The 27,541-nt window shown below is 44.5% G+C and overlaps 1 protein-coding gene across 3 annotated transcripts in view; it reads right to left on the bottom strand.

The window, feature by feature from the left end:
- Positions 1–1,247: 1,247 nt before the first annotated feature.
- WDHD1 (WD repeat and HMG-box DNA binding protein 1) overlaps positions 1,248–27,541 on the bottom strand; it is a 50,195-nt gene continuing 23,901 nt past the window's right edge. For all 3 annotated transcript variants that reach the window (XM_078384043.1, XM_020777711.3, XM_020777712.3), the window contains exons 10-26: positions 26,560–26,701; positions 26,187–26,388; positions 25,803–25,990; positions 23,394–23,578; positions 22,491–22,732; positions 21,216–21,353; positions 19,729–19,885; positions 17,731–17,845; positions 15,744–15,875; positions 12,732–12,973; positions 9,229–9,353; positions 8,156–8,197; positions 6,345–6,388; positions 6,058–6,219; positions 4,591–4,763; positions 4,314–4,449; positions 1,248–2,769 (exon numbers count right to left, since the gene is read on the bottom strand). In XM_078384043.1, the coding sequence (XP_078240169.1) occupies positions 2,566–2,769; positions 4,314–4,449; positions 4,591–4,763; positions 6,058–6,219; positions 6,345–6,388; positions 8,156–8,197; positions 9,229–9,353; positions 12,732–12,973; positions 15,744–15,875; positions 17,731–17,845; positions 19,729–19,885; positions 21,216–21,353; positions 22,491–22,732; positions 23,394–23,578; positions 25,803–25,990; positions 26,187–26,388; positions 26,560–26,701 (2,629 nt within the window). In that variant the 3' untranslated portion in view covers positions 1,248–2,565. The remainder of the gene's footprint in view (positions 2,770–4,313; positions 4,450–4,590; positions 4,764–6,057; positions 6,220–6,344; positions 6,389–8,155; positions 8,198–9,228; positions 9,354–12,731; positions 12,974–15,743; positions 15,876–17,730; positions 17,846–19,728; positions 19,886–21,215; positions 21,354–22,490; positions 22,733–23,393; positions 23,579–25,802; positions 25,991–26,186; positions 26,389–26,559; positions 26,702–27,541) is intronic.

Below are 27,541 nucleotides of genomic sequence, written 5' to 3'. Positions count from 1 at the left end.
TCCCTGCAGGCTTTGGTTTCATGGAAAATATGCAGCCAGACTGCCAACTGTGGTCAGCTATAGGGAGCATATTGCACAACAATGGCACTGGCTCCCAGTCCATTTCTGGGCCCAATTCAAAGTGTGGGTCATGACCTATACAGTTTTAGACAGCTTGGGTCCAGGTTTACCTCCAGGACTGTATCTCTGCATATTGAGTCTTGAGAAAAAGCACCTGAGAGGGAACATGATTGATGGGATGATGAAGGGGATGGATAAAGTGGCTAGAGGGAAGTTCTTTTCCCTCTCACTCAATACCAGAACCAGGTGACATCCACTCCAATGGAGTGCTGGAAGAGTGAGGACAGACAAGAAAATATTTCTTGACCCAGTGTGTTGTTAGTCTGTGGAACTCCTTGCCACAGGATATGGTGATGGCCTCTGGCCTAGATGCCTTTCAAAGGGGATGGGGCAGATTCCTGGAGGAAAAGTCCATCGCAGGTGACAAGCCATGATGGGGATGTACAATCTCCAGGCTTAGAAGGAAGGGACCTCCAAATGCCAGATGCAGGGGAGGGGGATCAGAAGACAGGGATCTAGCAATTTCATGAGCTCCCAGAGGCATCTGGTGGGCCACCGTGAGATACAGGGAGCTGGACTAGAGGGGCCCTTGGCCTGATCCAGCAGGGCTCCTCTTAGGTTCTTATGTATCTGCGCTAGGTGGAGTGGGCAACTGTAGCCCACATTTTTCATTTTGGACTGGAACTCCCCTAACATTTTTCCGCTGGCTAGGACTGTTGGGAAAGGGTGATCCAAAAAACACCTGAAGGGTCACAGTTGCCAGTATCTATCCTAAAAAATTATTTCCACAGACGTTTACGTAGCTCTCTAAACCTAAAGCAACATTAAAATCAAAGTTGAGGGGCCGAGGCTGGAGAGATGATAGCTGCAGGAAAGCTACTTGCAGAATGTGAAATCTGAATTGAGTATTTCTAATTCATGGCCCACACTTTCCCGCTCCAGTAGATTAGCGAAGCCCTATTTGGCTTTTTTTAAAGCGATCAACTTCTGAACGAGAAAGGAAAAACGGCCCAGCCTTTGATGCGTGCCCGAGGCAGCTAAAAACAGGTGTGCTCCTGCATCCATTTCCTCATTTACCTCAGAGCATTATTATCCCCAGGATCAATGATGCTGCATCTACTTCAACCAGAGTTTAAACAAGAGCTGTGCACAATGGGGATGGAGATGAAAACGAAAAATGCAACAACCACGATACAAAAAAGGTAATTGCTTTATTCATTTAAGAGTGAGGATGCAAAAAACAAAACAAAACAAAACACAAACAAACCTCCAACTCCACCCCACCCCGACTATTCTGAGAGCTGGGGAAAGGGAAAACACGGTTGCCCGATAATCTGAGCCGAGGGCTGCCCGACGACTGTGTGGAACACAGGTCTAACCAGCTATGCCCTCTATGCCAAAGGGGGAGAGATCCCTTCTGTATGCCATATAGGGCTGCAGACGAGTCACAAAAGCTAGATGTGAGCTGAGCGAGTCCAGTTCAGGACAAGCTCACCTCTCAGTACACAAGAAGGCAAGCAGGAAAGTTTCAGAACGGATAAACAGAGGCAATGCTTGGGATAGGAAACCCTATCAGTCCTATACATGCTTGGTTTACACGTGCCGAACTGATGCACAAGGGGGAGTGTGCTAGGTTTGTCCTACGTGAGCATCATTCCTGTGGCTGGCTGCGGGGTGCGAGTTCGAATTCTGGCATTGCAGGGTCTGAACTCAGGCGGAAAGCCTCTGCGGAGAGCAGAGGTTCTCCTTTTTTAGGCCCATCACTCTCCAGACGTACAAGGCAACCAAGGGCAGGGCTTGCATGCTTCCCTTCCTCATGGGGTTACTCAGCATGCCTCAATCTCAGCTGCATCAACAAGCTTACACTAGAATGGTAATTGAGTGTCAGCTGGGCAGGCCTGCGTTCTCTCGCCCACCACTGCCTTTCAGCTTTGGTCCCGTCTCTTCTGCTCTGTGCACACTGTGCATCAATCATACTCAAGAAATATTTGGTTCTGACTCACTGGCTGAATTCCTGTTGCTTAGTCTAAGAACAGGTCCCTTGAATCAATTCCTCCAGAAATTCCATGGATTCAAATGGGTCTACTCTCGTTGTGGCTTACTAGGTTCCAGGAAGTCTCAACTAGAGTAGGCCCCATTTGAATCCATGGAACTTACAGAGGAGTTGAATCAACAGATCTCCCCTGATTCAATGAGTTTACTCAAGGGCAACTTACTACATGGAGTATCAGGATTTCAGCCTCTGAGGCAGACCTCCTGACAGCACCTTTACATTTCACACGGCATAAAATGTCAGTACACCTGAACACCTACAGATTAAATGTACACCTACTCTATGTAACACAGATAAAGACGAAGCTACTACACTCATCCACAGAGAGCTTCTTTGCCGAAATGCTCCACTCGGAGCAGCCATATTACTGTCCTTCAGCCGTCGTTGGCAAGACCAGTTGTTGGGTTTCTGCAAGGGACCATTGAAGAGGCCACGAAAAGGATCCACGTGGCCTAGCTTGGCTTGTAGGCAAACGCGGATAGTTTCGTGATAGTAGACTGCTGAAAGGATTTGGATTTTTTAGCCGAGCTTGAGTCCTCATTTAATTTTGCTCCTTGGCTTTCTTGCCCGTCCCGGTTCACACCCTCAAGGCGCTTCCGTTTCTTTCCTTCAGTGGGATCGACAGTGGCTTTTCCTTTGGCTTTTTCCATCCAAGCCTTAAGTGAATAGAAAGAATAGAAATAATAACACGACAGCCATGGGAGTAGACATATGAGATGATATCTTTAGAGAAGAGAGCACAGGAGGCTTTGAGTAGCTAAGAATGGGGGGGGGGGAAGGAGATGAAAAGGCAGGAAGCCAAAACGAAACCGAGGAAGAAAACAGAATTCTCAATTTGTCTGCCCTGGCTCAACACATTTCAGCAAAGTCTGTACAGTGGTGCCTCGCTTAATGGGCACCTCGTTTAATGACGAATCCGCATAGCGATTATGTTTTTGCGATCGCAAAAGCAATCGCATTGCGATGTTTTTAATGGTAAAACATTGCTTTGCGACGATCGGTAAGCTGTTTCGCTTACCGATTTTCGCATAGCGATGTTTTTAGAACAGCTGATCGGCGGTTCCAAAATGGCCGCCGGGTAAAAAAAATGGCCGCCCGCTGTGTTTTCACACACATTCCTCGCTTACCGGGCAGTGAAAATGGCGGCCGTATGAAGGATTTTCACATAATGGTGAGTTTTTTGCCCATAGGAACGCATTAAATGGGTTTTAATGCACTCCTATGGGCTTTTTCCCCCCGCATAACGACGAATCTGTATAGCGACGATTTTTCCGGAACAGATTATCGTCGCTATGCGGCGCACTACTGTAATTCCTTCGTCAAGGAAGAACTCAGGAAAGCTTTCTGCACACCGGAAGTAGTTAAGAAGTCAGAACAGTTTGCTCAGATAGTGAGCTTTTTTCCACACAACTTTGAAAAGCTGCAACACACCATAATCATCACCATCATGTGCGCCATCAAGTCAATTCTAACTCATGGTGACCCTTTCCAGGGTTTTCGAGGGAGAGCATACTGAGAAATACAGTAGTTTCTAATGGCCTTCTTCTGGGGATGCTCTGGGATTCTGCAGCTGGCCCAAGGTCACCCAGGCTGGCTCTCCTCTGAGGAGGCCCAGTGAGGGAATCAAACTCCCAACCTCTGGCTCTGCCGCCAGAGACCTAAACCACTGAGCTATCCAGCCAGCATAACATACCATATTAGTAATGACTAATATATAGTGTGTTATTGAGGAAACACATCTGGAAACCTTTGGATCAGTGCTCTTCCAGATAAGAGTTGGATTTCAATTCCCAACTGCTACAGAGATTGGGAGATATAGTCCAACCACACATGCAGGGCGATGAGCTCCCAGACCACATGACATTTTCCTCACCCACCTTCATTATAAGAGCTTTTTGCTAGTATAACGTGACCTCGCGGCACTTGTGTGAAACTTTTCTGTTTCATGTTCTGGGGGTCAGGGGGTTTCATACAGCGCAGCAGAGTGTGGACCAGATTGTGTTGTACGTAAGATGAGATTTCAGGTCACCACTGCTCTCTCATTCTGGGACAGTGAGAGACTAGGACGGAACACAATGCAAGGAGATGCCGGTGAAGACAGTGGAAAGTAGAAGCGTCAAAGGCAATGTCAAAGAACAGAATTTCTCCCCCTTAAATAAATGCCTAAAAGATAAAATCCTCCGCAGGAGGGCGGCATTACCATCCTTTCTTCTGCAGACAATGTTCTGAATCGGCTCATGCCTTCTTTTATTATCTCTGTTTCTTCAAACTCAGGGTTATCTGCCAAAATATGACTTCTGTTCTCTTCGAGCCACATCTGGAATCCAGTCTTTGGCCTGAAAAGAATAAAAAGGGAGACTTCCATTTCGGAAAACATTCTGAAGGGAGCCATGTGCCCCCCTTGACAAGAGTTTCACACCTGGATTTCTCTGAAAGCGGGGGGGGGGTCACCCTAGAATGGCAACAGGCATACTGACCTTTTACTGTCATTATCCTCCGTCAAATTTTTTGACTCAGGTGGGATAGTTTCCAGTTTTTCTCTTTTCTCTTCTGCGGTTTTCTTTTTTGATTCAAGTTTTTCTCCCTTCTCTTCTATGATATTCTTTTCCATGGCAGATGCTCGGGGTTGGAAAAATGCTGCTGCCGCCGCCTATACCAAGAAATAAATGAATCTAAGCTCCGCAGTAAATTATACTGTTTTTGCAGTGCAATTCAGACTTGGGGCAAGGATCTCTCATTGACATGAACACTTGTCTTTCCAGAAGAGTGCGCTTTGGATAATTTTCTTACCAGGCATCATACTTTATAAATGAACTATTTATGAGGGAAGCAAATAATTGCCAAAATCCTGTTGCTTAAATTATGGCGTCAGAAGGGTGATGACGCCACCAGCAGATAGAGATTTCTTCCTTCTGTCCCGTGGATCCCACAGCTTCTACACAATGAAAAATTGCTAATAATCTCTCCTACTGATGATGTCATCACCATTCCACAGACATTACTTATGCAATAGGATTTTGAACAGTGAGATAAGACATATGTTTAGCTGTTCTGTGTTTTTCTCCCTCTACACTACTCTGTGTTTATACATGATGTACCAAAAACATAATTCTAAATCTCAATGTACCAAGAAATACACTCAACACATTTTAAGCACAAAACAATCTTCGGCGGCAATGACCAAAACACATGGGTTAGGCCCAGCTGCAATGAGCAAAACATACTTATTAAAAAACAGTAGCTTTAAAGTGTGTGATACTAAAATAAAACAGAGTAGCGTAAGGTAGTCTGTGCACATCATTTGATTTGCTTGATAAGCCCTCCAGTAAAAGATATATGTCTAGCACCAGGACAATATAAATTAAGCTTGCCACTTGTTACGAATCTTAAAACGTCACAGGAACCTGTCTTCCAACACGTATCTGTGTTATTTAACAGTGGTACATCAAATGGCATGGAAGAGCCTGAGATAGCAAAGCGTCAGCAAGAGCTCCACTCCATAACATGAACAAACAGCTGGAAAGATTTTCTTGCTGGTCGGCCAGAATCCTGTAGCATACTTCCGCTGACAGAATGCCAACTTGACAGAAATTAAGAAGTCAGAGTCTGGCACAGCAGGTCATACAACTGGCGTGTGATAGGAAATGCCAACTTCTTAACCTGCTGTGTTAACCACGGAAAATTATGGTACTCCCATTATGCTGCAATTAATAGATTCCGACCATTATTCCTACTTATAGGCTTGATATGAAAGTAATACAGGAAGAGGAGTCTGATTGCCTTTAGGTTCCCCACTCTCTCTCTCTCTCTCTCTCTCTTCCCCTGGCCCTGACCTCTGATCTCAATCCTAGACTCTTCTTTTAGGTTCCACTTGCAATGGGGCTGGCCACAGGAAATTAAATCTTTTCACCATCGTAAAAGAGCACAAAGCTCAGGACGGTCACCTGCTTTGACTTGGCCTTGGGCACCAACGGCTTTATCACGGGACCCTTCTCTTTGTTGGGAGCAGCTCGGCTGGCTGGCGAAGGAGTTTTCTTGGGCAGTTTGGCCATACTGTCCAGAATATTCACCGAAGGAACGAGCGAATCCTTTTGGCTACTGGAAAGCTAGAGAAACAAAACATCTGAGAAACATTTTTCCCGCTCATCCCATGCCTGTTCGGTCAGGATTTCCAATGCACTTCACATATTTCACACAAAAGCTTGCTCGGGTAAAATCACTATGGTCTCACCTTGAAAGGATTGATCCTTCCTTGATTGATAGGTACAACTCCAGCTTTAGTTACAAAAGAGACAGAGAGAGATAAAGAATAAGTTAATTTAAAAAAAAACAGGTGTTTTTTGATGGACACACTAAATTATTTTCATCCGGAACAGAAACCTACAAGCAGGGCTGTGTAGAATGCTGATCCTCTTTGCTCCCTAAAATGAGGACATAATCTTGACTTTCGTATGTTGACATGTGACAATCCCAGACCCAGTTTCGGCAGAGAAAAAAACGAACCCCCCTGAGCCTTTGGGGACCTGCAGCCTTTCTGCTTTCCCAGCAGTCTTTAATGGCCAAATACTTTTGTTCAAGGCAGAATGCGCACTGTCTTGACAGTAAGAACTTTGCTATTGATGCTTTTCTACACATGTGTGAATAAATTGTTCTGATCTTTCTGTAATGTGGAGAAGATTTTTAAAATCTTGCTTTTTCATGAACTGAGCATATTGTACATTATTTTTTCTGATTGTTTTAGTCCTCAAAAATACAACAAATGTTATGGTCAGCAAAGGACAGAAGGGACCCCCTCATCACTGCAGGAGTAGACAGGATACCCTGCAGTTGTGTCCAGCTATATATTGGGACCACAAAACGCAAAAGACTAGCTAACGACACCCATCAATCACAGGAACAGATCATCTCCCCTCACCTTATCACAACAATACTCCCATAACAAAAAAAAATTTATAAAAAAAGAACCTGATCACCATAATCACCCAATCTCCTGAAAAGGACAAAAAGCTGATCCCACAGCTACAAATACTCAATTATCCCATGTACTGCACTAGAACACAGAGTTCTAACTCCTCTCCTCTGAATATGTCAGCCACAGAGACTGGAGAAATGTTAGGAAGAAAAACCTCCAGAACATGGACAAACAGCCTGAAAAACCTACAACAACCAATTAATATACTGTGCATATTTTGGAGCTGAATACAAAGACAATGACTGATTGACTGGTTAACAAGTATTTTTCTCTGGCTGATCCTTTTCTGCCTTTCTCCTTTTGTATGCCAGCAAATTAAGAGTCGATGCCCAATCATCCCAGCATATTATTTCATGGTATCACACACTGATGATGAAGGTGGTTGGATTATGGCCAGTCTGGGACAACTCATGTTTTTTCATAGTACAATCCACAGCAATTTCAATGTCACGCTAGTACAAAACAGGGGCCCAAGTTCTACTGATGTAGACAGAATGGTGCTCAGGCCCACTATCTCGCCCTGCCATGTGATTCTCCACTTTCATGCGATTCATTCCAGGATCCTCACAGTATAGCTGAATCGCAGCAATGGCACTGTGAAACCTTATGCTGAATAAAACAGGCTCATCCTTAAGGTGCTAAAAGATTCCTTGCTTTTGATCTGTGATACTAAAATGGAACAACTTCCCCACTTCTCCAAATTGCTCTCTGTCCTGCAAACAGCAAAACAGTAAGTCTCATGGAAAGTCTGAAGACCTATAAATGTCAAGACGACTTTCAGTGATCAAACCTCTGGGATCCAGTGGAAAGATAGTTATGCAAAGTAAATATGGGAAATGTGTCCTTGCATTTCGTCCTGATTGGGAGTATCTCTGGACTACAGAATTTGGAAAGTCAGAGCAGTAAGGTCAGTGCAACCACGTGCAGTCTGAAAGCTTTTATAGGATAACAAAGTTTGTTTAACAAAAAGGGAGGAAATACATTTCCAAAGCAGGCACCCAGTGACTGGACAAAGGGGACCAACAATTAAGAAGTTTTCCTTACCCAGAATAAAAATAACTTTGACTCACCAGACTTTGGAGTAGAGGCGGTTCCACAGAGCAGGGGAGATCCTTCAGAAAAAAAATAACAAGTGTAAACATGTAAATACCAACATGAAGCAGATTTTGACATTTAAACTGCCTTCCAAGTTAACTATGAACCAGTAGCATTTTTAGGCTACATACTCTGTTTCAACAGAGATGGAATACTAGCCAGGCAGAGGGAACCGGGCAAGAGGGACAGATACAGATTTGAAAACAGGCGAGGCAGAGAAGCACAGGTCCCACCTGCTATTCTGACAATGGAGAGATGAATGGAATGGGGCAGCCCATTTCCCCAAATCTGGGAAGGGAGGAGGTGGTTCTCCCTTGGTCAGGCTTGCCAATTATCATACAACTATTGGAAACTTCAGCAGGTCCACAACATGTCAGCCAGATTGCTAATGAGGGCTGATCATAGGGATTCGCATGCCATTTCCAGGCCCAATTCGAAGTGCTGGTCTTAACCTTGTGGCAATCTCAAGGACTGACTGCCTCTCCCTTTATGAGTCTGCTTGAGTATTAAGATCATCAAGACAGGCCTTTTGCTCAATCCCACTACCTGCATAGGTACATTGGGTGGGTACACAGGAGAGGGGCCTTCTCTGTGGCTGCTCCTTTAGACTCTGGAACTCCCTCCCACAGGAGGCCAGGGTGGCCCCGTCTTTGTTGTCCTTTGGCAAGCAGGTGAAGACCGTTCTCTTCAGGCAAGCTTTCCTTTAATGACTGGCTGCTTAAGTGGGGGTTTTAAATGTACTGTTGTGCCTTACTGCTTTGAATTTGATTTTGGTGTTGCTTTGTTTATAGTTTTTTAATGTGGCTTTTCTTTTATCCTTTATAAGTTTTTGCATATTTAACTGGTTTTAGCTCTAAATGTTGTCTTTTAATGATGGAAGCTGCCTTGGGTTCTTTTTAAGGAGAAAGGTGGGGTAAAACTATTTAAAATCAATCCATCCATCCCTCTCAAATCCTCTCAAATGATAAAGCCCACCCAACATTTTAGGTCTCCAAAATACATGACTATGTCCTGGATATTTGTATTTGCGCATAAGCTTGTGTCTCACTCGGTTTTGTTCCTTCAGATGTGTCTTCCTCCTCATCCCCAGCTTCCTCATAGGTCTCCATACTTTGCTGGCGTTGAAGGTTCCTCACCCGAGCATGGCTCCATTCTGTGGGGGTCTTACTGTAACTAAAGCAGAGAGATACACTCAACAGGAGGCTTCCGGACTGCCCAAGGAGCAAAGGCTGGAGTGTCAAAAGCATAGACAAAAATGACAGGTTAGGGTCGTTATTCTGAACCTAATGGCAAGGGGACTGATCTTCACAATTGATTTCTCCTTTATTAAAATAGCTAGTAAAAATTTATTAAAATACAGATACATAAAGCAAAAAAAAGAAGTAATCAGTGCAATGCAATATTTATGCTACTAATTGTGACAAACCCAGACCTACTGGGATATGCCACACGTTAACTAAGCTGCCACCAACCATTCCCTATAAGAAGTCACACAGACCAGGGATGGATTTTCAACAAATAAAAGAATAAGGTTTATTTAAAACAACACACAGGGAAAATAAAATGATCAGGTGAATAAGATATAGTAACGTGGCTTAGTCTCATTCATACATGCACACAGTTTGGTTCACACAGAACACTTAACTTGAAGCACAGACCCTGAACCTATCAGTTCTGGCTAACCATACAGACACCTGAACCTATCAGGTTGGTACTGACTGACACACAGTAGTACCCAGTCTGACACACAGACTCCCACTCAAGCTTCTTCTCTCAGCTTTTCTCCAGCTTCTTCTCCACACACGCTCCACATATATATACAGTACAGCCCCTCCTCCTGATGTCCCGCCTTCCACTCCCCATAGGATGGAACTTTCCCTCCAAACCCATGACAGACAGGTAACATCAGTGCTGTATGTAACACTAATCAACAGGAACATCCTTCGTAGCAACAGGAACATAATAGAAAGCTAAGGAAAAACCCTCCAGAAGTAAACTCTCCAGAAGTAAACATCAGTAGGAAAAGGTGCAGGGGAAAACTCTACAAAGAAGGGGTGGGTTGTTTTTGTTTCTGTGTTTATTTAAACGTATATAGCATCCCATAGTGAAATACATTCTCTGGGTGGTTTACAGCAAAGCATGCACAGCTATCCCAAAAAAGCCCCCCCCCCTCCTGGGTCACAGTAGGGCAAGTAAACCAGGCCTCTAAGGAAGATCTCAATCTAAAGGAAGGCTTTGAATAAAACACAGGTTGGGTGTAATGAATGAATGAGTTTGAGGAATAAAATACTTGAGCTTTGCTGCTCACTCTTCTGCACCGATGGTGCATTATCAAGATGACACAATGAATGAACTTGGCTACTGCCCAACACGATGTTCTTAACATAGTTTAGCCACTCATTCGCTTGCATAAAATAAACCTTGCCACCCTCTAAACGCAGAGCGCTCCGAGGATGTTTTCTGCCCTCAAACAGCTATAAAGATGGCTGGGATCATCTTTCAGCTCAGAAGTGACAAGATGTTCCTACGATCCCTCTGTTGTTTTTTGTTTGTTTGTTTTGTTTTTTGGCCTCAGAGACTCAAATGGAAGCAGATGCAAAACATGGGAGTTAACACCTGCAGAACAAGTTCGGACACATAAGAAATTCAGAAAAGTTCACCGGAAAGCAAATGCTTTCTTCTTCTCTGAGGATGCCAGGAAAAAAAAGGGGGTGCCGTTTCTGTGTGATTTTTTTAAGCCCTAAAATGCTAAGGGCAAAAATATTCTGAAGACAGAAAACATTCTGTCACTGGATTCATAGACCTTGGGTCCCCAGATGGGCTCGGATGAACATTCCCCGGAGCCTTCACCACGAGCTGCGTTGGCCAAGATCTACGGAAGCTGTAGATTAAGAACATCAGAGGACACCCAAGGTCTGGAACCACTGATTTAAAGGAAAACTACAGGAAAGAAAGCACAAGCGTTCAGCTGTACTTCTCAGCTAAATTAAGATGACAAAATACCAAACAAAACAGCATGACATTCTTCTCTTTAAAAGCGTAAAGGTTCCCCTTGACATTTTTAGTCCAGTCACGTCCGAATCTGGGGGCGGTGCTCATCCCGTTTTCAAGCCATAGAGCCAGTGCTTGTCCGAAGACAGTTTCTGTTGCCACGTGGCCAGCGTGACTAGGGAACACTGTTTTAGCTTCCCACTGAGGTGGTACCTATTTATCTACTCGCATTTGCATGCTTTCGAACTGCTAGGTTGGTGAGGAGCTGGGACAAAGCGATGGGAGCTCCCTCCGTCATGTGGATTCGATCTTACGACGGCTGGTCTTCTGACCCTGCAGCACAGGATTTTGCGGTTTATCCTGCAGCGCCACCATGTCCCTCTTCTGTTAGGTAAAGGTAAAGGTTCCCCTTGACATTGAGTCCAGCCGTGTCCTACTCTAGGGCGTGGTGCTCATCCCTGTCTCCAAGCCGTAGAGCCAGCGTTTGTCCATAGACAGTTTCCGTGGTCACATGGCCAGCGTGACTAGACACGGAATGCCATTACCTTCCCACTATGGTGGTACCTATTCATCTACTCGCATTTTTTACATGCTTTCGAACCGCTAGGTCGGCAGGAGCTGGGACAAGCGACGGGAGCTCACTCCGTTGCGTGGATTCAATCTTACGACTGCTTGGTCTTCTGACCTTGCAGCACAGAAGCTTCTGCGGTTTAACCCGCAGCGCCACCACGACCCTTTCTTCTTTTACTCATATTAAATACTGAAAAGGAGGTCAGATAAAATATTAACACTCTGTTGGACTTAACTTTTTAAAATCTGATCTGCTCCCAAAGCCTTTTATCTGACACTTTATTCAGATTAAACAAAGAGTTTATTTCCCCTAATATCTTTGCATGCATGTTATGTACCAGTTCTATGTTTAGCACAGGAGAACAAGATGTGACCACCCCACCCCCGTTTTGGAAATTCCAGAAGTCTCAGAAGCTTTGAGAAATCCAGAAAAAGCTAAATCTGCCGTGCATCTAGTCTATACACATAGATTAAAAAGCAATGGTGAATGTGGATCTGATCCAAAGTTCCTCTACATTTCTGTCCCGCTGTGCAGGAGCCTCGATCTGTGGGTGGGGCTTCATTTGAAACAGGAAGTAAACAAACTGGCAGTTCATGCAAACTCCTGATGCACAGCTTAGAGGACATTTTGGTCTGATAAGTGCCTGGAAAAGGACGCCTTGTAAAATTCTTCTGTGCTTTATCGTGAAGGGCAGGATACAAGTTTTAAAAAATGCATAACCCGCACTTCTGACCCTGAAATCATCCCTGGGTATCCCCATTGTTTCCTTCCTGTTCATGCATGAAGTCCTATGGTCAGAGGATGTCTCCCCTAGTCTAAGAGCCCAAAGGTCCCCATGGCTTAAGAGATGGGAAACCTCCCAGAGCAAACATGAAACAGCTGGCCAGGCTAGTTTGTTGTGGGAAGACATAAGCCATGAAGATGCAGGCTGGCCCATTAGGTCAACAGTGATGCCATCGCTGCGTTTGCTGATTACTGCATCACTGTACCTGTTATTGAGATGGTGTCTGAAATCCGGTGGTGGCACCGCCTCCTCCTCCTCTTCTTCCTTCCCAGGTCCTTCAGCAGCTGCCAGTTCTGCTGCCCTCTCCGCTGCCAGTTCACTAAGCCGCTGGGCGAGAATCAGCCTCCGAGAGCGCGAGGCGTACTTGATGGCTAGGCTGGTGGCATTTGGAGTCATGAGCTCTGCCAGCTCCATACAGCGAAATTCACGTTCCAGCGTGCAGGAAAGCTTTGGGGGGGAAAAGGAGGAAATGGATGCTTTGCACAGAAAGAGCGTCTTGAAAAAGCCAAAGGAAATAATAAGATACCGTTCTCTTCTCCTCCTCCTCCCTCCTTGCTCACCTTTCAGTCTACATTCATTCATTAAAGAGTCAGCCATGTGGGCAAATATCAGCCTGCTTGCAAGGACCAGGAAAGAGAATTATAGCTGCCATCCAGGGGAAAATTACGAGCATTTAAAAGAGCCATAAAACCTTCACACAGCAGTGTTTCAATTTTAAAACGGGCAAACAGTAACTGGAGCGTTTCCATTTTATCTTTCAACTATCATCTGGAAGGGCAAGGACGTCAGTTAAGGACAAAATTACATAGAAAGTTGGTGATTATTAGGCATCTGGTACTTTGGGCAGTCTGGGAACAGAGGAGCAGGCTGCTCGCCATACAGTCACAACATTTCTGAGGCAGTTACCTAGGTACTTCTCTAGATATCTGGCTGTACTTAAATTCAGTAGCTTGAGCATAGAATCACAGAATTGGAGAGCTGAAAGAGACTCTGAGGATCCAGCTCCCAGCTTGTCAAGATAAGGCCAGGTCAAGATAAGACCTGCACTTAACCACTCAGTAACACTGCCCAGATTTTTCCGATGGGGGTAAGTTCCAAGAGGGCTAGATGTGCTGATGGCTGGAGAGAAATCTTCCTGCCCCATACCCTTCCCAAAACCCTGAGTGACTCTGACTATTCAGTGCTTCACAGAATTACCAAAACCCATAAGATTAAGAACTTTAGACTTTTATGCCAACCCTGCAAGGTAGAAATACTAAAATACCCATAAAATGTAAAAGCATCCACCAGGTGATTGAGGCAAGACTTTTCTTTAGTACAATCTCTTGTTCCCAAAACAACCAAGCTGTTGTAATATATTATAGTATGATAAAGATGTTGCAAGAAAAAGGAAAAAAAAAACACTTCCAAACAGTTTTTAAAAGTCACAAAAAATAAAGAAGCTGTGGAGCAAATAAGCATTCAAAAACAGTTTCAGGCTAGAAGCAAGAACACTTCCAGAACAGTTCCCACAATAAAATAAGAAAGCTAGCTAATCTAAACTAATATTTACACACTGACAACATGGCTCAAGAGGACAGAGCGCAAGTCAGACAGCAAGGTAGCAGATCAGCACAGTGGCCTCCTTAGAGATACTAGGCTAGGCTAAGCAATTTACTTCACTTTTTAAACCCATCAATGCCTTTGTATACTCCTCAAGGGGTTGTTTCAAACAGGTACTGGATCATCCCAAACCTTCTCTAAGACAGCAACTTCTTCAAAAGTAATTTCTCTCCCCATCCCTTCTCCTCAGCTAAAACCCTTTGCTAATTAGTTATGTACCAAGGAGTGTACCTGGAGATTCCTCTCTCGTAGTGATAAAGCACAAATGGTACAACCTCCCAATTAATGGGCATTTGCACACAAACAAACAAACAAACAAACAAACAAACAAACAAACAAACAAACACACACACACACACACACACACACACACACACACACACACACACACACACACACACACCCCTCTCCTGGCATCCTCATCCCAGCCATGAACTAACAGGCCTGTTTTTCAAAAGGGCAACCAAATTTATTTCATTTATTTCTGAACATTCACATACTGCCCAATTAGTAGTACAGCATTATATTATACAGTGGTGCCTCGCTTAGCGATTGCCTCGTTTAACGATGTATTCGCTTAGCGATGGGTTTTTTTGAGCAATTTTACGCTCCGTTTAGCGATGTTTCCTATGGGAAAATTTCGCATAGCAATGTTCGTGACCTTGCCTCGCTTAGCGATGACAGTTTAGGTCCCCCTGTTTCGCTTAACGATGTCCCTTTTTTCAATTTTAAGTGTGTCTTAAAATGTTCAAAAACGGTTTTAAATGCTTGGGATCATTAGTGCACCTTGCAAAACCTGTGCAAACTTAATTTGGCTTTGTTCTGAGTCTTCGTTAATTTTTGGTGAATTTTTTTCTCCCCCATTGGAATGCATTGAACTGTCAGCATATAAAAAACCCCAGGCAATAGCAAGCTAGGATAAGCCAGCCTAAAGGCCTGATTGCGCAGCATATCTGAGCAGAGGTACAATCCCCTCATAGATATGGGGGCCCTATCAAAAAATGTCGAGAGAGCTCCGCCAAAAGCTGCAGGAAAGAGACGAATCTTCAGCAGCATCTTAAAATCATCCCCTATTTTTCTGGTCTCCGGGCACTGCGAATGCAGGAAGTGCACCCCTTACAGCATCCTTGACAGCTGGATATTATCCAACCAGGATATCCAACCACCACTCTCACTGTCAGGAATTTTCCTAATGCTTAATCAAAAACTCCCTTCTTATAACTTGAATCCATTACTTCCGGCCCTATCCTCTTGATCAGCTCAAAACAAGCCCGGTCATTTCCTCTTCAGCATGACAGCCTTCCAGATACTGGTCATACTGCCTCTCAATCTTCTCCGCTCCAGACTAAACACATCCAAGGGCTCAGTTTCCAAACCTCTGGTTTCTCTCTTCTGATGCAAAGAGAGGAACTAGAACCCGTCACAGGTTAAATGTCCTTAAATGTCCCCTGTAAAAGAGTTAACAAAGGCGAAGTAAACAGATGTATGGAAGAGTCAAAATGCCCAGACTACAAAGAGGGATAAAAGGCAATATTACATGTTGTATTTAAAATGAAAACAGCCTAACGCTCAGATGGCTACAGTTCTTTTTGAATTTAAAATACCAGGCACTTACTGCAAACATTTTCATTAGGAGGTTCTGCTGTTCTTGGATGGCATGACTTTTGACACTTTCATCATATTCGTATCCATTTTGGGAAAAGAAGTCCAGGTAATTGTGAAACAGGATGGAGCGCCAAAACTGCTCCTAAACCAGGCAGAGGGAGGGAAAAGCACAGGAGAGAGCTTATCAGTAGCCATTTATTTAGTGTTGTTTGTTGTCAAAGATCTAGAGCAGTGGTTCCCAACTAGAGATGGGCATGAACCTTGGTTTGGAGGTTCGCATCAGATCATCGGATGAGCACCACAGAGGACACATGTTCCCTTCCCACACCCCTCCAGCCGGATCCTCTACTTGCCAGCCAGCATGCACTGCTCTCCTGCTCCTCTTCAGGCATTTGACTAGTCCTGGCAGGAGCGCTTGGGTCCCTCCTCCGCCTCCTCCAGTAGCCGCCCACTCAAAAGCTGTATTGTAGGAATCCCCACCCCACTTCCTTATCTTGAGTGGGCAGCTGCCAAAGGAGGCAGAGGAGAGAATCCGGCACTCCTGCGAGGACTGGATGAATGCCCAAAGAGGAGAAGAGTAGCTGGCTGGTGAGTGGAGGATCTGGCCAGGGGTTGAGGGAAGGGAATGCATGGAACTTATGGTCCTGGGCTGATGAACCAGCATGAACCTCTGAACTGAAGTTCGTGCCCATCTCTATTCCCAGCCTTGGGTAACCCAGGTATTCTTGGACTGCAACTCCCAGAAACCCCGGGCAACACAGCTGGTGGTGAAGCATTCTGGGAATTGCTGTTCAAGAACACCTGGGTTATACAAGGTTGGGAACCCCTATTCTAGAGGAACACAGAAATAGGATAAGATGTGGCACTGGATGAAGGGAAAAAGTCTTCAGCCTGCATGGTTTCAAAGTTGCCTTTGGCCAAAAAACCCCAAAAGGATTCAAAACAACAAAATTAAAAGACCACATTCATTGTTATTTTCAAAATTGGGTAGATTGAGTTCCCCGTAAAGAAAATTAGGAATCAAAATAATGTTGAGCAAAGGATCTCTCTTAACAAAAAGAAAGTACAGATTTTAGTGCTAAAATCCTGGCTTTAACTGCTAGAAGATTTATCCTTCTCTACCCCCATTTCATTTCTCAGATTTCCGCTGGTATTTGTAGTTTGAAGAGTGTATTTGCAACCATAAGGATAAGACACTTGCTGGATTCGTTGTTAGTTTTTTATCTAAAAAGGAAGCTCCAATGCTCAAGAAGGAGGGGTTACTTACCTGTAACTCTGGTTCTTCAAGTGGTCCTCTGTGAACTCACACTAATGGGTTTAATCTGCGCTTGCACAGATGTCTCCGGAATATTCTAGAGCTTTATAATACGTTTGTCAAGGACCGCCCTCCTAGTACACGTGGTCCGTCCATCCTGGGCAGACCACGAAGAAGAGCCTGCCCAGCATCAAAGTGATACAGGAATGACAGACAGAGGGGAGGCTGGGCGGGACGTGTGGATTCACAGGCGACCAATCAAAGAACCAGAGTTACAGGTAAGTAACCCCTCTTTCTTCTTTGTGATCTCTGTGAATGCACACTAATGGGTGATTAACAAGCTACCATACTGGAGGAGGGACGTCACGGAAGAACAGAAGAAAGTACAGCTCTCCCAAACGCTGCATCCTTTTTGGCTCTCAGATCCAGGCAATAATGGGCGGCAAATGTAGACAGCGTTGCCCATGCAGCAGCCTTATAAATGTCTGGAAGTGGTACTTCACGAAGAAAGGCCGCAGAGATAGCCAGAGCTCTGGTAGAATGAGCCTTAATACCAACAGGAAGAGGCTGTTTGGTGAGTTGACCCGCCTCTCTTCCTGAAAAGGACCTGCAGCCCAATGGGTCAGTTCTGATCGGGGGCCTCTTGCAAGAACAGTTCTAAGAGACTTGGACACAGACCAGCTGGGAGCTGGACTCTCCCCCCCAAAAAGGCCAAGCAGGCCTGCTGCTGACAGTTCCTTACCTCCATTTGTCCCTTATCGGTTGCTGTCTGGCAAAACGGAAGCTTGAAAGGCAGCACGGCAACAGCAGGACGTGGAAGCATCGGGGGGAAACGGGCTCCTTTACAAGGAATGCATCTGCATGAGAGAAAGGCAGAATCGAGACGTCATTGCTCAGCCAGCCGTTTCTCTGCTACCTTCTGATTCTTAACACAGTGGAAAGGAAGCGCTTCATTTAATTTTACTATTTCAGGCTGCAGGCCAGGGACCAGTACTGTGTATGTCTTCCACCCTCTGCTTTCTTTATTTTTTAAAAAAGTCTCAACACATAGATCAACAAATGAATGTGGGAAGATGCTGGTTATAAATAGGTTTGAATGGGCAGGGACATTTTTATTCAGCAACCAACCTCACGTGGGCTAGAAGCTGCTATGTAAAGGTAAAGGTTTCCCTTGACATTTAGTCTAGTCGTGTCTGACTCTAGGGCGCGGTGCTTATCCCTGTCTCCAAGCCGTAGAGCCAGTGTTTGTCTGTAGACCGTTTCCGTGGTCACGTGGCCAGCACGACTAGACCTTCCCACCGTGGTGGTACCTATTTATCGACTTGCATTTTTACATGCTTTTGAATGGCTAGGTAGGCAGGAGCTGGGACACGTGACGGGAGCTCACTCCGTTGCGTGGATTCGATCTTAAGACGGCTGGTCTTCCGACCTTGCAGCACAGAAGCTTCTGCGGTTTAACCCGCAGCGCCACTACATCCCTCTGGGAGCTGCTACTTTCCTGCAACTGGTGCCCTCTTCTTCCATGTCCCCACTGCTATGCTCCCTCTTTCTCCCACAAAGCTAACTGCTCTTTCTGTCCACCTTCCCTCGGCTGTGTGCTGCTCCCTTCCCTTCTTCCTTCTCTTCTCCCACACCCATTTTCTTTTATCCCTTAGGCAGCAGAGCCTCTTCTCTCTCTCTCCCCCACTGCCGCCATGCTGACAGGCAGACTGGCAAAGCTTTTACCCCAGTTCACCAGCCAAGAGTTTATTTTTTTTCTCCTCAAGGCATCTCTGTCCCTCTTCCATTGATTACATTTTGAACTCAGTCCATTGATGTTAATTGTGCATCAACATCACCTCCAAGGGGAATGTTATTACAGGAACACAAAAATAAGTACAGAGAAAATGCTAACAAAACCGTCCGTATTTAAAACTAAAACAGCAAACAATCTGAAAACAAACAAACAAAAAAATCCAACTTGATTATTATTAAGACCAAACCCTTCACCATAGATACATTTTCTCTTTCCTGCGGGCAGCAGTTCAACTACCATTTAAACGCCACGCTGTCTATCTTTAGCTATCTCGGAAAGGGTGAGGGTGGGGAAACCACAATGACTGTCATTCAAGTTCACCCTCCCGGTCAGACATGTTCTCTGGCTTTTAAGGATGACTTTCCTAGAAATGGATGACTTGAAAGAGGAAGCCAAGGAACGTACCGTTTTTGTGCAGTGGGTGAAGTCCACCGATAACGGCGCAACCAACCCATGCTCAATGGCAACGAACTGAATTTTATCCATGGGAAATTGCTGTAAATCACTGGACGTAAAAGAGATGCCAGGAGCAATATGTGGAGGTTCTCCATGGGCAAGGAAGAGGGCTTGCGGGGGGCTTTGTGGTCAGCAAAGGGACCCACAGCAGCTACTGCGGTGGCAGTCCATTGACCGAACTGAGTGCCCCAATGACATAGATCTTCCTTCAAGAGAGCAAGAGATTCTTCCTCGCCTTGCAGACCTTCATCTGTCCACGACCGCAGACTCAACGGAGCAAGGAGCCCTTGAGCAAGTCTGTCTGAAAGGTTCTGAGCCAAACATGGCAGCTCTTTTCAATTGCTATTGTACTAACGAACAGGGGGAGAAATTCAGCTTTTTCCTTTCTTTGTTTCTTTTGACTTCAGCTCCCAGAATACCTGAGCCCATGATGGCCAATGGGCAAGACACTGCACCCTGGGGATTATCATGCAAAACGTATTTTCCTACCTGAGCTGCTGAGGGTTTTCATGAACACCCACAATCCAGTAGTGGTCAGACTTCCCTTTGCAGTGCTCCCTTGTGTCACAGACCGGAGTCCAAGTATTACCAAGCCCTCTGTTTAACATGCGTACAATGCCCTGGGAATCCACGTAACAAGGGGTACCTGTTTAACAGTGACACACACGTACACACACACACACACAGAAAGCACTTTTGTGAAGTCACTTCTCAACAACTGATGCTGAAGGCAAACACCGCCGCCCCACCACGCCACCAGTATCTCTGAAAAAGTACAAACTGTGAAACCAGTTGAAATGAACAGTCATCCACAAATTAATGCTGGAAATGTTGCCATCTTCTGGTCATCTGCTGTCACTGAACTGACGTTCCACATTCAGTGAAACCTTTTCCAACTGGATATTATGCAGATACATTGGCTACAACTCTCATCATCCCCAGTCAGCCTGATGATGATGGCTCTTGCAGTCTGACACCCTTGGAGGGCAAGAGGATTATCAAGACTTCCTTAAGGATCCTAAGTCCCCTTGCAATCTTTACGGACATTCCTTAGAACACTGTCATATGCACTGCTTTTAAAGATCCTTTGATGTCACATGGGTGACAAATGTGTTTATTTCTCAATAGGAAGCGATGTGTTGTTTGTGTTATGCATCTGGACACTCTGGGATGAAAACCAATATAATTAACAGATAAAAAGCAATGCAGGCCAAAAGAATATCTAATGCACGAGGTGGTGAATCAGCAGGGAAATAACAGGATGGAATTTCTGGATCATCTGGGATAGTGGAAACAGAAACTAGAGAAAATTACCTATCTTATTTATTTATTTAAAATATTTTTAATCCGCCTTTCTCCTTAAAAGGACCTAAGGTGGCTTACATCATCAAAGGCAGCTTGCATGATTTAAAAGACAATATTAAAACTAACAACACTTATATAAATACAAAAAAGGGCCAAAGAGGCAGCATACAAAAAACATAGGCAACACCAAAACTTCTAACCATTTCCCTGATACATCTTACAGTACAGCTGTGACAATGCATACTGGTTACTCCAAAAAGCACAGTGTAAACTCTATACACACACAAAAATTCCAATTCCTGTAAAGTTGGATAGCTCAGTGGCTTAGGCTTTTGACTGGAGAGGCAGAGGCTGGGAGTTTGATTCCCCCACCGGTGCCTCCTTGACAGGGGCTGGACTGGATGACCCACAGGGTTCCTTCCAACTCCACAGTCCAAAATTTATTATTATTATTAAGTTGTAATCCAAATACATGAATCCAAACCAGCAAATCTCAAAGACACAACATCATCCACGAGAGTGATTCATGTCACAATGTTGTTTTCCTCTCTTCATGGATGTTTTCATGCCTCATATCAACTACTTTTCAAGTCAGCCCCTGAAATTTATCATTAGAAATCAGATCAGATCAAGGTCCTTCTGACTAAAGAGAAAAGAATAAACCATCTCACCTTCTGCGGAAAATCCCACCCATGTTAGGTAGGATTTCCTGGAAAGGGGAAGTGGGTCGCCATGTAAAACCTGTTTCTTCTTTTTTCCAAACTCTATCAGCTGTACCCCGAGATTCTGATCCCCTTCAAAGCCAGTGCCTGGAGAAGAAAAACGGCCAGGGAGCATTAATTCTAGCCAGGATGATGCATAAAGAAAGGGTTGGTAGCAGGGCTGAGGGGGAGCATAAAACTTCACTGTGCATGTCCAAAATTTCAGTTTCCCCACCTAAGATATTCTGCTGGATTTCAATTCCCTGGTTCATTTTAATTTTCACTCATAAAATATGAGCATTAGAAATTCATATTTGGAATTTTTTTAGGGAATCAAATTTATTTAAATTTACAGTGGTGCCCCGCTTGACGATTACCATTTGACAATGAAATCGCTTGACGATGAGGTTTTTGCGATCACTATAGCGATTGCAAAACGATGATTTGATGGGTTTTTTTTTCATTTTACGACGATCAGTTCCCTGCTTCGGGAACTGGTTTTTCACATTACGATGATTAAAAACAGCTGATCGTCGGGTTTTCAAAATAGCTCCCCGCTGTTTTCCGGACCTATTTCCGGAAGACAGCGATGCAAAATGGCTTCCCCTATGGAGGATCTTCGCTGGACGAGCAGGTATTTCCCCCACAGGAACGCATTGACCAGTTTTCAATGCATTTCAATGGGTTATTTTCACTTGACGACGATTTCGCTTAACAGCAATTTGCCTGGAACGCATTATTGTCAGGGCACACTGTATTATGATATGAAATCTAAAGTCTTATTTCTCCATTCTGAAGCTCAATGATCAAAATTCCTTTTATTGTTCTCTAAAAAGCAATTCATCCCGAGACTGAAAAGGAATTTTGGCTGCCTTTGAGAACCGTTTACATCGCAAAGGGCAGTGGGAAGAAGGGAAGCCAGAGGGAGCCACCATTCACTGGCAGAATGTCACCTTGGCAAGTAAAAACCCCGTAGACTGCATTAAGCAGGTTCAATGTTTTGCATCTCAAGGTCAAACTTGAAAAGACTCTCTTAATACCTTGAAGAGCTAGACCTAATCAAAGTGGGTAGCAGCAGCTACCTGGAGCAATGGCTTGACTCTGCATGAGAGAGAGTCCTGAGACTTCCTGGGTCCAACATAGCCAAGGTCTCAGCTGGAAAAAATGTGGCCGAAACAACTCAGCCTTCATTCATACAACACGGGAGACATTTAAATAAAAGTTTAGCAGGAACCGAGAAAGCACCTTTGTGGAATGTCAGCAGCAGCTGCTCTCCGTGTCCCGCCATGGATACCACTGGTCCTGGGAGGCTGAACACCTCTTTCTGGACTCCCCCAGTGGTGAAGAGGCGAAGCAGGAGGGTGCTGGTGGCACAGGCCGCCCAGCCCTGGCCCAAACAAATCGCTTCAATATCTTCCTCAGGTAGCATGTCAACTGTCCATTCTTTATTGGAATCCCAGGAATTAAAATGGATGCAGTGAAGTTTGCTAAAAATGAAAGGGGGGGGAAGGAAATTGTTTAAGAATTAAGGAATGAAGATCTGACCATGGCACCCGGGGGTGCAGTGGGGTGGGGGAGGTATGGACCCTCATGGGAGCAGCTCTGCTAAACACTGAACTGAATTAAGAGGGACTCATCCCCCCCCAATGAAGGTAAACCAGATCAGAAGTCACTAGAAATGCTGACAATAAATCGGCAATAAATCTTCCTACATTTATTAGCTTCAGGTTTTCTTTATCCTTCTGCTGTCCCCTGGCTTTTGCAAGAAGCAACAGCAACAACAGTTCTGAGATGTATTAATTCATCCTGGCCGCCATCACCGCTTTGCAGGTAAAGCACAAAGCAATCGTAAGGTGTGCTGCTTATATACCACCCCACAGCGCTTAAAGTATTCTCTAGCTAGTTTACAATCTTAATTATGCAGGCAACAACTTGCAGGCCCCCGCCCGCCCCAGAAGCTGGGCACTCAATTTACCGATCTCAGAAGGATGGAAGGCTGAGCGAACCTCGAGCCGGCTAGCTGAGATTGAATCTGGGGGGTGAGTAGAGTTTTTGCTGCAGTTTAACCACTGCACCACGAGGCTCCTCGAGGTAAGCTGTATTTTTGACAAGCGTAGGCCACACATGAAGTGGCTCCTAGTGGTTTACCTTGCTAGGTCATCTGTGCTCTCACAGGCCAGTAGAAGAGCTTCGTTGGAAAGGTCTGCCATGGTGTGATTCAAAGAATTAGGCAGATGCATTGCATGATGGACCGCGGTGTCGTGGAATTCAACATCAATGGCGTTGCCCTGCTCGTCGTTATAGCATCGGATGATACCAACAGAGTTCCACACCTATGGGTGGGATGGAAAGGCTCGCTGAGAAAAGACAAGTCGGAGACCCTTAAGCTAAATAATGGCTTGTTTACTGACAGGTTTGGGCTAAACCTGGATAGAATTGTTAAATCAAGTTTTGTAACATGACAATAAGTATTGTCAGGATCAGTATTATAAAAGTGAAGCAAGGATTGAATATACACAGCTGAGAGTGCAATCATAGGATTGGACAATACTGAGATAAAACTAGCAGAACAAGCACACACAATCTGTGGGTTGTTGTGGGTTGTTGGTGGTGATGCTGTTTGTGTGTTCGTGGAGAAGAGTCGTCGTGTTCCTGTGCCTGAGAATCCTGGAGGAAGCTGTGTCTATGTGCTTGGTATTGAAGAGGAACTCTGGCAAGTTGGACGGAACGTATGATATACGACTACTGAACTTATTTACTGGACATTGACTCTGATATATGCACTAAATTCTGTGGAAACTGTTGTGCATTACTGTGGAACTGAGAACAAAGACTTAGCTGCAAATATACCTGTATATTCTGTAAATAATACAATATCTGCTATCAACACTACTCTGGTGCTTGCCGTCTTCATCATCTCAGGGAAGATTCTTTTGGTTATCGCCCCCTGGTGTATACCTGTACTACCGCTACTCTGTCATTTACTTAAGACTAGACACAAGCCGTCCACCCTTAGGCAATCAGAAACCTCTGTTCAATGAACATCTACATGCAGAGTCCATATTACAACAATGAACTATATGTGGTGCTCTGAAAATGAGCGCATCCCACAGAGGTCAGAGGTTTAAACCAGAATGTTGGATTATACGATGCCCATTCTAGCACCTTTCTGGCTACTGGTAACATTTCTGGGCCAAATTTAATGGACTGCTTTTTGACATATAAAACACCTCATAGGGCTCAGAGTCACAGGATTTCATGGAACACTTCTCCTGCCATGATCCATTCTATATGCTGAGATTGACAGCTAAGGTCCCAACATGACCACATTTTTAGCATCAGATTAAAACATTTCTCTATTTTTTTTTGGTCATTGATAAGGTTCATCCAACTCAAAGGATTGGCTGCCTTTTGTAATTTTTTTCCGTATCTATGTATTTTATTTGTAAGTGTAGGAATGCCCCCATTTAGACGTTTCAGATTTCAATTCCCAGAAAACTCCATGAATTCTGCGAGCAGAATTTGGGCAGTTCCAGCCCTCAGGCCCACACCTACGAACACCTACAGACCCCTTCAGACCCCTATATTTTGTTATTTGGTGCTGGACCAGTCTTGGTATGGCAATTTTTAGAGTATCTATTTTAATTGTTTTATCTTTTTATTTTATTTTTATTGTATTTTAATTGTTGTAAGCCGCCCAGAGACCTTTGGGTAGAGTAGGCGGCATATAAGTTAAATAAATAAATAACTATTTATTTATTTATTTGATTTATATCCCGCCCATCTGGTATATTTATACCACTCTGAGCGGCTAACTATAACTATAACAAGTGGTGGTGGTGGTGGTGGTAGTGGAGCTCGCTGCCCTTAAGGCTCTATAGAAAATGCATCCTGAAGAACAACAATACCCAGAAAGAAGACAGTGATTCACTCGTGGAGGCAAAACTTTGATGAAATTTACCCACTGGCCTTCTCACCCCATTCCTACCACGGCAGGCCTCTGAGCTACCTTTCACTCCCATTCAGATATTACATCCACGGTGCTTTCTTGGAGGTTTCATGTAGCAGCTGGCTGCACCTTTAGAACGATAACGGAGCACCACGTTACATGTCTTGGGCACTCTAAGCTATGTTACTTTTTAAAGCGTTTTAAACAAACCTGCTTTGAAATTGCAGAGAATAAGATTTAGATTAGATTAGGCATCTTTCAGTCTCGAGAGACGATGGTAACGTGCTCTGTATGGAAGACTTAGAACAGCCTCTAGTGGGGCTGAGAAGGCCAATTTGAGAGTGACCGTCCTTTCCACACTGAAGACAAATACAACCTGTCCACTGTCCAGCTCCCTGATGTGGCTGGTTTCGGGACAGCCTCTTGGCCTCGGCCTGCTGGACAAGGGTCTCTTCAAATTGGGAGAGGCCATGCTACACCACTTGCCTCCAGGATGAACTCTCAGAAGTCAAGGTTTCCCATATGTGGAGGAGGTCCATTCCTAAGGCCTTCAGATCCTGCTTGGAGATAACCATCTTAAAATCATAAAACAAGACTCTAACGCTTACCATGAAACGGTGTGTGAGATGTACTGGGGTGGAGCCAGACTGAAATGGCTTTTGCCGAGGAGTTGGCATTGGCCCGTCATAGAAAGTCCTTTGGGTTGACGATAGAGGCTGGACTGGAACGAGGCCATCTGGATCCTCCTCCTCTTCCTCCTTATCAAGGGCAGGATTCACTTTCAGCAATCCGATATCTATGAAAGACAGATCACTTTACGGTCAAAGGTTTATAGTGGCAGATCTTTCTGTACCTGCCTGAGGATGCTGCTGGTAGAACTAACAGCATCACCAAGAAATTATGTGCCTGAACTGCAGCGATCTCAAAACTCAATATCTCTCTGTCTCTCTCTCTCTGCCTTCGCCAAACCTCTCACTTTGCAGAATCCTCACCAACAGAGTTCTCGTCATCCTCTATTCGGGCTCCTCTGTTCTTCAGACGTCCTGAAGCCATCAAAAGGTCTTCATCTTCATCTTCATCATTGATCACTGGCTTTGAACCCCAGTCTTCCCCAGTCAAGTCACCCTCCAGAAAATCCTCATTGCCGTCCTCATCGAAAAGATCGTCATAGGTTTTGGGAGCAGGAGCTGAAGCCTAAAGCCAAGATTTCACTGTTAATCTTCCCAGATGTTTATGCTAAATTAGAGAATATTTTTTTAAAAAATCCCCCACCAAAGTCTCCAGATTTATATAACTGGATAAATATAACCACCCCTGGCTAGAAATGATATGAAAAAGGACAAGAAAGAGTCGAATTATCATTACCTTTTGGTTTGACATCTTTCCATCTCCATCACAGACATTCTCAAGTAGACCCAGATTGCCCTCCGTGTCTGTATAAGCAATCTGATCTCCTTTGGGGTGCCATGCCAGACTGCAGATGGTGTAACCCTTTTCGTGCTTCACCCTTAAAAAGCAGAGAAAATAACGGAAAAGGGATTTATTCAAAATCACTGCAGAAATAACAAAATGTCTTCATCCACCGAAATGGAGATGGCCAGAGAGAAAGCATTGCTTCATGGAAATGATACATGGTTGTTCCTTCCTTCCTTCCTTCCTTCATCCATCCATTCATATACCACCACCTTTCTCCTATCCGTTCCAGGAAAATCGCCATTAAGCGAAAACATCGTAAAGTGGAAAAAAAACCCATTGAAACACATTGAAACCCCTTTAATGCATAGGGCAGCCATTTTCGCTGCCTGTCTTGCTAGGAATCTGTCCCAGAAAACAGCGGGGAGCCATTTTGTTTACCTGGTGGCCATTTTGAAACCGCCAATCAGCTGTTTTAAAATCGTCGTTTTGCGAAGAATCGGTTCCCGGAGCAGGGAACCGATCATCGCAAAGCGAAAAAACCCCATTTAGACCATTGTCGCAAAAAGATCGTCATAATGCGGTTTCGTCGTAATACGGGGCAATCATAAAGCGAGGCACCACTGTAATAAATTATTACAATATTTAAAAAGCATTAAACAAATATTGTATTAAAAACTAACAAATACGAGCAATATTAAACACACAAGTAAAACAACAGAATAAAATAATCTTTTTTAAAAATCCCCTTGGTCAACCAGTCATTTAAAGGAAAGCCTGCCTGAAGAGAAAAGTCTTGGCCTAATTGCAGACAAATAGTAAATATGGGATCAGCCTAACATTCTGTGGGAAGGAGTTTCAGAGTCTGGGAACTGCGACAAGGAAGACCCTCTCCCATGTGCCCACCAAACACGCCTGTCAAGATGAAGGACCC

The sequence above is a fragment of the Pogona vitticeps genome, chromosome 1 (assembly GCF_051106095.1).
Source record: "Pogona vitticeps strain Pit_001003342236 chromosome 1, PviZW2.1, whole genome shotgun sequence".
Taxonomy (NCBI): Eukaryota; Metazoa; Chordata; class Lepidosauria; order Squamata; family Agamidae; genus Pogona; species Pogona vitticeps.
The sequence above is the reverse complement of the archived record's forward strand: the minus strand, read 5'-3'. Positions and strand labels throughout refer to the sequence as shown.